The following is a 12,336-nucleotide window of genomic DNA, read 5'->3' on the forward strand; positions in this document are numbered from 1 at the left end:
TAGCTGTTACAGATGTACACCTGACACTATGTGGATGGTGTAGCTGTTACAGGTGTACACCTGACACTATGTGGATGGTATAGCTGTTACAGATGTACACCGACACTATGTGGATGGTGTAGCTGTTACAGATGTACACCGACACTATGTGGATGGTATAGCTGTTACAGGTGTACACCGACACGGGGATGGGGAAGGTCTTTGCTGCGTACTTACGGTTGGAATGGAATGAAATGCTGTTTGTCCTCATCATCTACTTTTCCGTTTATTATATCTGTCACATCCATCACTGAGGCAAAAGAGCACAGAGAACAGCAATTATTTTGTGTAAACCAGGCTAACAAGCAAGCAGTTGAATATCAGAATGTCTTCTGGTAAAGAATAGAAGAAACCATATGGAAGAATTTTCTTATATTTAAGTTCAAATTATGTCCAGTCTACAAGGCAAGTGAACGTGTCTGAATGAGGCTGGACTCCAATGGCAAGAGTTCACCCAATGAATCCCCTCACAAAATATCTAGAACTTCTCAGATGGTGAGAATGTTCTGCACCAATGAGCACCTGAGAGGCAGCAAGTATGAAGGAGGCACTGAACTTCTACTTTATTTCACTGGTTTGAGTTTACGTTTAAATAGCCACTGAGGGGAAATGTCATTATATGGGGAGGCGCCACCCCGAAGCCTTACATGAGTTGTGACACTCTCTTAAATATTAGGGTTTATTATGTTTTTATATCTAATAATTCCACTGCCACCTGGTAGATTCTGAGTCACAGCCTCTCCACGCGACAGAGGAGCACTGCCTCCCACGGCCTCAAAGTCTGTAAACCTTCGGGGAGGCTCACTGCTCATCTCGCTCCCACCAGCAGTCGGCAGGTTCAAACTGCTGGTACTTTTATTAACGGCTAAGTATTTAAGCACTGAGCCACCAGGGATCTTCAGAACTCTAGTAAAGTCAACGGCATTCCAGTGGTAATACAATACAATCCACAGGATGCCTTTTAAAGACAACTACGAAGTGGTTAACCTTCAAGTGCTCACCCCATCACCCTGGTGCTCTCCACTGCTGGCCCGAGTGGGCATCTTACCAGCCAATCCTCACGACACACCAGAGAGTGGAAGACCTTGTGGCTCAAAGATAAGACTTCATAAATTGGCTCAGTCCATAGCTGGTAGGTGGCAAAGCCAGAGTTCAAATCCAGGTTTGCCTATTTCGGAGGCCCAAGCTCTTTCCATTCTAGAGAACTCCTCCTAAATGTATCCCCTTCACCCCCATGGGGTGAGGACAGTGAGCTGCAAACGTCACAGCAGAGGCTGGCACATCCTGTCTGCACCGGCACTAAGATTGAAACACCAGTGGTGATCCCCTCCAGCACACTCAAGCATCACTCTGGGACACTTTCCATCTCCCAGGCTAACTCCCCCTTCACTTGATCATGACTGAGCAAAATCCCCAAGCTCAGCCACAGGTGACACTAGACACTTCCTCTGCCCCATCCTTCCTTGCTCATTGCCACCTCTGACCACGGGCAAGAGAGCAGCGTACTCATTTCTGCCCTGAACGTGGGCCTTTCACTAAGGACTCCCATCATGTGCTGAAATGGTGAGCAACTGAGTCTCACCCACCCAAAACCGTGTGTGGATCCAAAGAAGTGGCATTCCCAGGTTCTGGTGGGCTTGTCAGGGCCTGAGGAAGCCTAGAGAGGGGTCTTGAGGGATAGAACCCCACATGAGGCTCAAGGAGCAAGTTGTGCTCCATGATCCTGGAATGCGTGGGGCTCAGGAAGAGAGGTGGCATCAAGGTGAGAGTGAGAGGAAATCAGGGACAACAAAGGGAGAAAAAAGACAGTGATGAGAAACCCACTGCGGGGAGAGGGGCCAGGTTGGTCCATCCCCCTGAAGAGAGCACGCAGAAGTGCATCCCGGCTTCCCCACCGCTGGGAGCAAAACGAAGAGAAGACCAAGATGTGCATGCCCTCAGCTCATCAACTCTCCTTCCAGGGACTGGTCTTCAACAGCCCATCAGGTGAACACAGAGATACAAGTGCAAGGGTGTCCTCCACATCCCTCCTGTGACCAACACTGGAAGCACTCCCCAAGGCCAGTCCCGCATCCAAGATGGACACAACAATGCTTCAACAAGCGCTACAGCCACTCAAAACCCTGTCTCCTAAAACCATGAAATGTTTGCGATATTCTGCTATGATTTCTTTTTAAAAAGATACAGACACACAGTTGCAAGCAGAAGCGGCATCCGCTTCCTAAGCGACATGCCTCTGGAAGCTCTGTGAAGTTTGCTAAGTGTCGTTAGTTACAGAGGAGCGTCAGACCTTTTGTTCATAGGGTCGCTATGCATCATGCTCAACTTGAGGACAATCAACAACAACATAGGCATGTAATACGATCTGCTTCCTTTTTTAAAAACTATATACCACAAAAAATAGTTAAAAGTTCACAGTATGATTTCATTTCATACTTTAAAAGGATACACTACAAATAGGGAAAAGAAAGAAACAAATGCACCATGAAAACGCACCTGGTGCCAAGTTATTCTGTTAAAAATGACGCTTTCTATCTTTTCCTAACTTTCACACTTTTCTACCAAGTTTACACCACAAAACAACTTTTAATTAAGAAATTAGCAGTGTTTCCAAAGGAGGGCAAAGAACATCAGGCTAAATAAAGGTCTGTGGGCACATTTTCATTTGGAAGAACCTTGCCCTGTCGACAGAGTCACGTGTAAGCTACCTGGGAAAACAGGCTCCAAAAGGTGTGTGCAGCAGATGAAGGTGCATGGAGCTGGGCAGAGCATGGCCAGCAGAAAGGGAATCACTGTCGCAAGCAAGAGAAGTGTCCTTGGTAACAATAAAGTGAACACTGGGGCTGGGAGTGGAGAGAGAGAGTGAGAAGCAGACACAGTGGGCAGCGGAGGCTGGGAGTAAAACTCTCGCTCTCTGCACGGGAGATAAGGGCATGCTTTCTCCTCACTACATTTTAAGCACAGCCCACACTCATTGGTCAGAGGATGCTAACTTGCTATTACAATGTTTTGACAAGGCTTCCAGACTAAGACAAGATAAAGAAAAAAGGTCTGGTGAGCTACTTCTAAAAACCAACCCAAAAAACTGTCTAGAGGACAACAGTCTGAGCCATGGCCAATCAGCGAGATGACAGGGGCCAGGCAGTCTGTTTCCCCGTGGATGAGGGCGCCAGGAGTAGGCTCATTCAACCACATCTCCTAACAGTCATTCTTAGCACAGAACTGCTCCCCCACCTGGAGGTGCTAAACCTCAGCACAGAATGAAAGCACCAAGGCAGCCTGGAATCTGCCGAACCCAGCATTCCCATCACTGTCTCGCCAGGTCATCTTGATTAAAGCAGAGATTTGATTAACTAGGCAAGAGAATGGAAGAAAATGCAGAGGCTGCTGGCGCTGGGAGGCACTTCAAGTCATGCCGTCTGAACCCAGGCTCTCACATTCGTACCACCACCCAGAAAGCAGAGCACAAATGTGGTGAGTAAGGAGCAACCATCTTGAGAGGCTGCATCTCATCATCATCTGGCCTCTGTCCACACCCTCAGCACACGGGCCACTCTCGACTCATTCAAATCCTGAACCAGTCACCCAGCCCAGAGCCCGAGAAACCTCCAGTGACCAGGACTGCTGGGCCCGAGACCAGTGATCCCAGGGAAACAGGAGAGCCTTTTAAATCAGCACAAGATCTGCATGCAGGACACAAGGACCAACAAGGCAGCAAGCAGACTGAAACCACACGGAGACCTAACAGATCTGCCCTCTCCAGCAGAGACGCTTATCAATCAGAGCTGCCCACCCTCTGATAGTAACAGTGGCTCTTCTGCAGAGCGAGTGCGATGGCCTCAAACTCTTTAGAAAACAAGAAAACTGAAGTACCGGCCACGCCGAAAGGCCGCCGCAGGCCCGAGGTCAGCTTCCGCGTGTGGCTGTCTCTCAGCTCCATGCGGCCGACACGGACGATCTGGCAGACGAAGCTGATTCTGTCTCTTTCCAGGTCTTTGCTTCCAAGGTCCTAGGAATATGAATTTCCATAAATTAGTATGGAGACAAATTATTCAGTGCCATTTCAACTGCTGCACAGTCGAAAGACAGATCGAGACCCCTGGTTCCTACCAATTTTTAGCATTTTCATTAAGTTACCCACAAGTTAAGGAAGATGTGAAAAACAATATTCAAAAGTACGTGAACTCCAAACACTGGCTGAAGAGACAAGCTTGATGGCCAAGGGTGAATCTTGCTCTTGATGATTCTGAGGGCACTGACTCACTCAGAGGGCTTCTGGGGAAACTCACTCTCTTGATAAATTCTCACTCATTACAGACAATCTGAGGACTCATGTGCAAGTGTGGCAAGCACACGGGGCGGTCACTCCAACTAGTCTTTACAATAGTCGCTGATTAAATGGAACATGGATGGTGCACTTACTGTAAAAACAGCTCGCAAATTATGCAGTCTGTCTATATCTTTGGGTAGTCCTGAACTTGACCAGCGAACCAGGTAGTTTTCACTTCCGAAGGAAAAAAGAGAAAGAAAGGCAAATTCATTTTCCAAACATAAGAGGACACTAAATGTCCATTCGCATTGACTTATAACTAAGATCACAGGCATCTGCCACACGGGGAACATGGCGAGCGTATGAAGACACCAGCATTGCTGAGAAGAGTCACGCTATAAACAGCATGTCATTTCTGACACAGCACAGCACCAAGGACTACACAACCACCCTCGTCCACTCTTCATCCTGAAAATCCCGAGTACTAACTGCAGTGAAATTGTTAGCAGATGATACTTTACAATTGAAAACAGCATCTTTCTTTTTCTAGAATGATCACAGTATTTAAAAAAAAAATCACCATGGTTCCTGTGTATTTCAGAGCCCGGGACAAATCAAACACAACATAAGAGTGCTAACTGGATCCTGCACCAAGATGAAATAAAATTCTCGCAAAACCAAATCTTCTGCTACACATGGATTCCGACTCGGTACCAACTGCACAGGACCGAGCTGAACTGCCCCACGATGTCCAGGATCCTTACAGACACAGACCATCACATCGTCCTGCCAGGGAGCAGCTGGTGGTTTTAAACTGCCAACCTTTAGGTTACCAGGCAAAGTGCTTAACCACTATACCACTAGAGCCTTTCCTTGTCAGAAGCAGAGTGAAATGAACCCCTGTGTTCCTCTTTCAGTCATATATTATGGTTTTAATTTTTAAATAACACAAAAGAAGATTTTGGAGTTTCACACAGACATGCACAGACAAACACACTTCACACATAACATAAACAATTTTTTCATATTTCACCTCTGCCCTGCATGCAGACTTTTGAGCTGTAAAACAACCCAGTGGTAGATGGAATTTGGTCCAGGACTTAAGAACAATAAATGACATAGTTAAGCCTCTACATCTTGTGGTTCCTAACCTTTATACTATAAGAGACAAAGTGCTAGTCAATAAGCCTTCTATTTTAAGAACTACCTTCCCTCTGTAACTTGATTTGTGTCACTGTTAGAACCTCTACTTGGAATATTATTGCTTTTAATTTTTGACTCATGTACTTTTAACTTGTTAAATTTGTGTCTTCTAGGCTACCAATAGTTCAATGATGCATCTTCAAGGATATGAACATGTACAGCTAAGCACAATTGATAACAGTGCATCTAAATTCCAAAATCAATCTCCACAATAGTCTACGTGTTTCCTATTGCCAAAGGGGCCCTTTAGAGTAGTGAGAGAAGATCTTCACCCTGAAACCTATAGTATCCCTTTTCAGCAGTAAATAGCTAAGAGAATACACCGTCCCCTTTTCCTTATGAATCAGGGTGAAATCTCTCTTAGGGAGGAGTGATAGGGAATGGCAAAGGACACACTGACAAAGGAGAATAATCAGAACTGGTTTTGACAAGCACTGTGGCAATGGGACAATTAAAACAGACTTTCAAGGGGGGGAAAAAACAAAGAGGAATGAACTGGGGTGGGTAGAGAAAATAGTGCAACAATGAATTAATGGAAAGCCAAAATCTCTGTAAATGTTCATTAAAATTAATTTAAAAAAATTAAAAACCAATTTTTCATCTGGACAAAATTTAGGGCCACAGGGGAAGACTAGGAACAGTAGAAGTGGCATCAGAGGTGAAGAAAGGTTGTACAATGTTTTCAGTCAACAAACAGTAACTGAGAACTTTCTCGCGGTAGGCCCTGTTCCATCTTGAAGAAAGAGCAGCAGGGCAAAGGTCACAGACACCACACAAAACAAGAGGGCAAGGAGACCGATTCTGGCAAGGTCCAGATACAAATCTGCTTGAAGGCCATGCAGAAAACTAAGGCCCACTTCAATCTTCAGTGAAGTGAAGGCCACACAGGTGAGTTCTAGAACTCCACAACAAACATCAACAGGCACTCAAACGTACAAGTACTGATCCACCTGGAGTCCATACATATATCCCATCTTCACACTGACCAGGTACATACCCTGGTCCAGAGGTCAGCCTCACTCCACTCCTCAGGGACACCCGCCCTCCTGAGGGAAGCCTAGCCAGCTTGGTTCCCACTAGCATAGGATTTCTAGGGGACCCAGGTGTCTTCTCCTAAAATAAACCAGGAGGGAAGCCGGAGTCCAGGGAACCACCAACCTGATGAACTTGGACTCCACAGGGTCATAGAGTGACATGAGCACCTCTGCGTCTTCTCCGATTTTACACACCACGTTCTTGAGGTTGACAAACAAAGCAAACGAGGGGGTGGCGGCAAACTTGGCTTGTCTGTTGATGTCGATGTTCTGCTTCTGAGACTGGCAGGCAAACAAAAGAGAAGGCCGAGGTTTCCATACTTACTGAGAAGGACTGCTTTTTCAAATCCCCTCCAGAATGAACACAGGTTTGCAACTAGCTAGCATAGTATCATAAAACCATTCCTGCAGCTATTTATAACCAGTTCATGTTCTCAGGACATAAACTCGTTCAACTAGGGTTGGGAGAAACCAAACCAAAACCTGTGCCCTCTGCAAGGCCAGCAGTCCGGCCACTTCATGCCAACAGCCCAGAATGAGGCTTTTCTGAGGGTCGTGTAACTGCAATGTCCAGCCAATGGATCAGAAGGGTGATTGTGTCCTTCTATTTTTGCGTCATTACTTGTTTGCTCTGTGGTTCCATCACAGACTGGACGCTCCAAGGACGCCTCTGTCTTACTATCACAGCACTCATGGTGCCTGGCATATGCCATTGACCCAATTAGCACCTTTTGAATGAATGGTGAGTCAGGCAGTCAACTTCTGAAGACAGATGCATGTTGGAGATACTGCATGCTTGGTCACAGATCATCACAATAAAGAAAGAACCACACTCAGGAGATCAATTCTATCTAAAAGCCATGTTTACACCACACCATAGTCTATCAAGTCTGCAATACTAAAAACTTCTTTGCTGTCAAGTCTGAACCAACCCTTAGCTGACCCTCCAGTGGGCTTTCCGAGGCTCTAAACAGCACAGGAGGGGACTGCCCCTGCCCATTCTTCTCCTGCAGAGCAGCTGGAGGCTTTGAAGCCCCAGAGGAGCAGTCTGTGGGTCCCTACAGACAGTGCCACCAAGCTCCCTAAGTTTTCAAAGGCATGATGAAAGCTTGAAACAGGAAATGACATTGTTATCCCTGCTTGATAGAAGGTTGCTACAGACCTTCAATTTATTAGAAGAAAACAAAAAAATGCAATGTCTTTGAATTGCAGCCAAGTGAGGTGCAATAAAATGAGTATCCTGTGTGTGTTACATACAAAGTATCATTACAGGCCAGGAAGGTGAAACAGGACAGGAAGACTGTGAGTAAGACATTGTGTCTCCTTGGGAACATCACCAGCCACCCCTAAAAGGAAATGCAGAATCAGATACAGCTTCTCATTTGACAGGTGAAAAGAGGCGGAAGCAGAGGCTTGTGCACCCCTCAAAGGATGAAAGCCTTTCAAGTCATCAGCAATGAATTTTGCCCCGGGGCTCCACTTCAGTTGTCATCACAGGAAACTATGTAACTGCTTCTTGTAGGTGCTTTTGAAGTGCAAATTATGAGCATCACTTTACCAACAGTTGCAAACTGTTACTGAGACAAGGTACTCCAAGTATACCGGATCATAATGCAAGAAGCTGGGCTTACCTTCTCTTCCTGTAATCTTTCTTCCACTTGTTTAGAAGCTATTTCGTGAGCTCTGAAGAGGCTAATTGTGCTAGTTAGCTCTGGGTCCAAAATGTTCCCATCCTCATCCCTCACCACCAGGTCCAAGTCCAGAATCCTGGAACAAGAAGGATTCAGAACTTTACGGGCATGATCATAAGGGTTAGTCAAGCAAAGGTTACTAGTAAAATGTTTACCTGCATTGTACTGACCACTGACTGGCTGGTATACTGTGTTTTATGGACATTTGACTATGTGGCTCATAACACATTGCAAAAGAGAAATCAAGAACATTTAATTGTCCTCACACAGAAAGTATATACCAAAAGAATTATTCAAACAGATACTGCATGGTTTAAAATTGAGCAAAGTATGGGTTGAGGTTCCAACATTTCACCACACATATTCAATATGGATGTTAAGTAAATAATGAACGATACTAGACTATATAAAGAAAAACATGGCAACAGGTTTGAAGAAGACTCATAAGCCATCTGCAATCTGTGCATGGTGTAGCCTTGCCTGTAGAACGTAAAGAAGACTTGAGCACTTACTGATGAAAATCAATGACTACAGTCCTCTGTATAGATTACATCTCAAGATCAAGGAAACAAAAGATCTCACAACTTGGACCAAGTAACATCATAAGTGGAGAAAGACTGACATCAAAGATTTCATTTTTTTTTTTTAATCTACAATCAAAACTCATGGAAGCAACAGTCAAGATAGCAAATAATATCCCGCCTGCACTGGACAGTCAGTCCTGCTACTGCACTGGACAGTTCTGGTACCAAGCACCTCGTTAAAGTGTCATTTTAAAAAAAACTTAAAAAAACTACAACACATTCTTTGAGGAGTCACGTGTGCTGGACCCATCTCTGGAATTTTCCGTCACCTCATATGCTTGTCAAAGGTGGACAAATGAATAAGAAATAATAAAGAAGAACTGATGCCATCAAATTATGTTGCTGGTAAAGGCCAGGGAATATGCAAGAGGCTTCCACAGAAACAAATAAACTGGACTTGGAAAGAGTAAAGTCAGAATGCTCATTAGAAGGAAGTGTGATGAGATTAAGTCTCACATGTCCGCCGGAGGAATGAGCCCCTGAAGGGAAGACACCACGCTGGGAAAAAGAGAAGGTCAATGAAAAAGAGGCAGACGCCAAACGAGATGGACTGATGGCATGAACAGTCGCACGGCGGCAGGAGCAGGCTCCAACTCCGCAGTGATGAGCAAGTTCTGTCTTCTGCTCAGTGCAGGGTCACAGCGATCCCTATGGACTCGACAGCACCCAACAGCAACAGCAATTCAGCTGCTGAGAACATGAACATTTCACAGAAATTCAGGGTCACTCACAACCACTACGGAACTTAACCCTGGGGAGTCACTTTCTTCACTCCTTAAAGGAAAAGCAAGTTTCTCAATTATTCTCCAATTAAAATAATGACCATTTCTTCTAATGAGAAATTTTAGAGAGCAGCCAAGGCACAGCAAAGGAGCAGAAGATCTTCAACCAGGTAGACTGGCGTAGTGACTGCAGCAATGGGCTCGAGTCTGTCAGAGATTGTGAGGCTGTTGTTCTGTTGTTCATAGAGTTGCTATGAGTTGTACTCAACTTGATGGCACATAACAACAACAAGGAAATGCTGCTTTACAGACTTGGAGGAAACAATGACTTTTATCTCCAGTACTAAGACAGCGAGCTGGTGTCCTAAATTTAGACTTCTAGCTTCCTAAACTGTAAGATAATAGATTTCTGCTTGCTAAAGCCACACCCTTGCGGGATCTCTGTTACAGCACCGCTGGAGAAGAAGAACTGAAGCCAGTCACACAAACTAGGAAGCGCGGCCCAGCCACGGTGACACATTTCAGAGAACAACAGTGTATAGTCCATAACACAATCAAACCCGCAACGCTATCATCTTAGTTCAGATTATTTTGTCTTCTGAAGCAGGAACCAGATATTCTAAAAGGATCACATTTTAGAGAAATTACAGCGTAGTGAGTTCTGCTGGCAAAAACTGTCTTGTTGAGGGACTGTATTTCCCATCAAACTAGTCAATTACATTTGGAAACACTTTCCTTCTTAATGAGACTGTCCCACTGCATAATGTACTTTGGCAGGTTCCTGCAGCCAGAGGAAGCAGGTAGTCTCTGAACATAAGTCCAGAACATGATCCCCCAAGAGAAAATCAAATCAGAGCTGCAAAGGACGACTTTGTAAGCAGGTGGTCTTCAATGGTTTCAGTGTAACAATAGCTGATACCCCATTCCCAGAAGTCCTTCACTGTGGGGAGGTGGAGGAACAAAAAGTTTCTTCAGTTGTATTTCTGATCAAGCTCTGGTGGCCTAGTGGCAAGAAGGTGCACTGCAATGACAAATGTACACAGTTCAAATCCACCAGAAGCTCCAGCGGAGAAGAGGGGGTAATCTCCTGCTATGTAAGTCGGATCCAACACACCAAGGGGAAAAAGGACAAAAAAACCACAGAATTTCTGATGTAAACTTCTTGCAATAAATAGTGTCACTTTAGAAAACTTCACACTTGAAACTACAAACTAGGAGAAAACAGAAGGAAAATTCTCATTTCACATGAAGTTTCTTTGATTTACCCAGGATTCGTCTAAACTGAGTGACTGGAGACCAGTCTCTTCCAGGCTCTGAGCTGCACGTGCCACATGGAGGCGAGGAGGATGCATGAACTCAGTGTTCCAGTCCATCGGTCATTCCAGGTCACTGGGACCGGGGGACAGATGGACTCCAGGGCTGCACCTTCGCAGACACTGACTGCCGAGTCTCCCCCCTCCCAAGAATTAATGGTTCAAACCACTGGCCTCTCAGCTATCAGCCAAGTGCTTAAACACTGAGCCACCTGGTCTCCTTCATAATCCAGCTCTACTTTTCAAAACTGAGATTTCCAGCCAGTATCTCAGGTAAATCAACTCAGAATCTTACGGAGTGAGACCCATAAGTGCATTCTAACGGCTCTCCAAGTGACAGGGTATCGTCTAGGTTTGGGAAACGTGTCACCTGTAATTTTCAAGCGTTCTTGCTGCTCTGATATTACAGGAACAACTGAACCGGGTGAGAGTCCACCACTTTGCCGTGGCTCCAGAACCTGGCAGCAGCAGCTCGGAGTTGCTGGTTTTCCTTCAGTCTCAGGAAACACGTGGACATGGCATTGAGCTCTTGATGGGGTGAGCACACCTTCCTGAAAAGCATGCAAGCGGAGCCCGGGGCTGCCTGCCGGAAAGGCCTGGATGGGGGACTCCTGCATGAGCTACACAAAGCAATTATTTACCTTCTGACCTGAAGGTCCAGTGTTCGTGGGCAACGTTTTTGTTGTAGGTAAATTCCTGGGTGGCATGAATGGTTAACAGTCTCAGAAGGTAAGGGATGTAAGCTGCAGTACATCCAGGGACACCCGGTGATCTGCTTGGACAAACCCAACCCCCAGCTGTCCGCTGCACTCAGACAAGCACAGTGTCATCATGAGTTACAACTGGTCACACAACAACTTACTCTTTGATACAGTTTTATATTTTAAGACCGGAAGCTACGACCTAATGACAAAGTATAAGAAGATGATTGCCAACGTTTCTTCCAATGCTAAGAACTTGGGATTGTACAGGAAGAACTTTAAAAAAAACCCCAAAAAAGAAAAAAAAATTTTGCCATCAAGTCAGAACTCACTCATAACTGACCTGCCAGGTTTCCTGAGGTTGTGAACCACAGGGGAGGAGCCTGCCTGCCCCCACCCCACCACCCACAGCAGCTGGAAGATTCGAACCCGGAGAGGTGGACCTTTGGGTTAGAAGTTCACATGCCTACCAACCACAAGGCCAGGGCTCCCGACAGAAAGAACTCAGTGCTGTTATACGGACTGCCTCCACAAGTTCAAGACAACTACTGAGTCCAAGGCACAGTTCCTTATTACAGAACTGTCATGTGCCCCTGTGGGCCAGTGAAAAAGGCAAACTGTGGAAGCTCTTCACTCCACCACTTGATAAACAGAGATTTCAACGATGGGAAATCCTTCTGAGGGAGCTCTGGTGGCCTAGCGGTAAGAAGTTGCACTGCAATTCCAAAGGCACAAGGTTCAAATCCACAAGGATGCTCCTCGGGACAAGAAAGGTCAAT

The 12,336-nt window shown here is 45.6% G+C and overlaps 1 protein-coding gene across 1 annotated transcript in view; it reads right to left on the reverse strand.

Annotated features, from left to right (window-relative positions):
- DOCK1 (dedicator of cytokinesis 1) overlaps positions 1-12,336 on the reverse strand; it is a 460,736-nt gene that overhangs the window by 425,589 nt on the left and 22,811 nt on the right. Inside the window, exons 7-11 of the mRNA XM_006880128.1 lie at positions 8,178-8,313; positions 6,671-6,828; positions 4,462-4,543; positions 3,913-4,048; positions 217-289 (exon numbers count right to left, since the gene is read on the reverse strand). Of these exons, the coding sequence (XP_006880190.1) occupies positions 217-289; positions 3,913-4,048; positions 4,462-4,543; positions 6,671-6,828; positions 8,178-8,313 (585 nt within the window). The remainder of the gene's footprint in view (positions 1-216; positions 290-3,912; positions 4,049-4,461; positions 4,544-6,670; positions 6,829-8,177; positions 8,314-12,336) is intronic.

Source organism: Elephantulus edwardii, unplaced genomic scaffold (assembly GCF_000299155.1).
Source record: "Elephantulus edwardii isolate Elephantulus edwardi_28Jun2011 unplaced genomic scaffold, EleEdw1.0 scaffold00006, whole genome shotgun sequence".
NCBI classification, from domain to species: domain Eukaryota; kingdom Metazoa; phylum Chordata; class Mammalia; order Macroscelidea; family Macroscelididae; genus Elephantulus; species Elephantulus edwardii.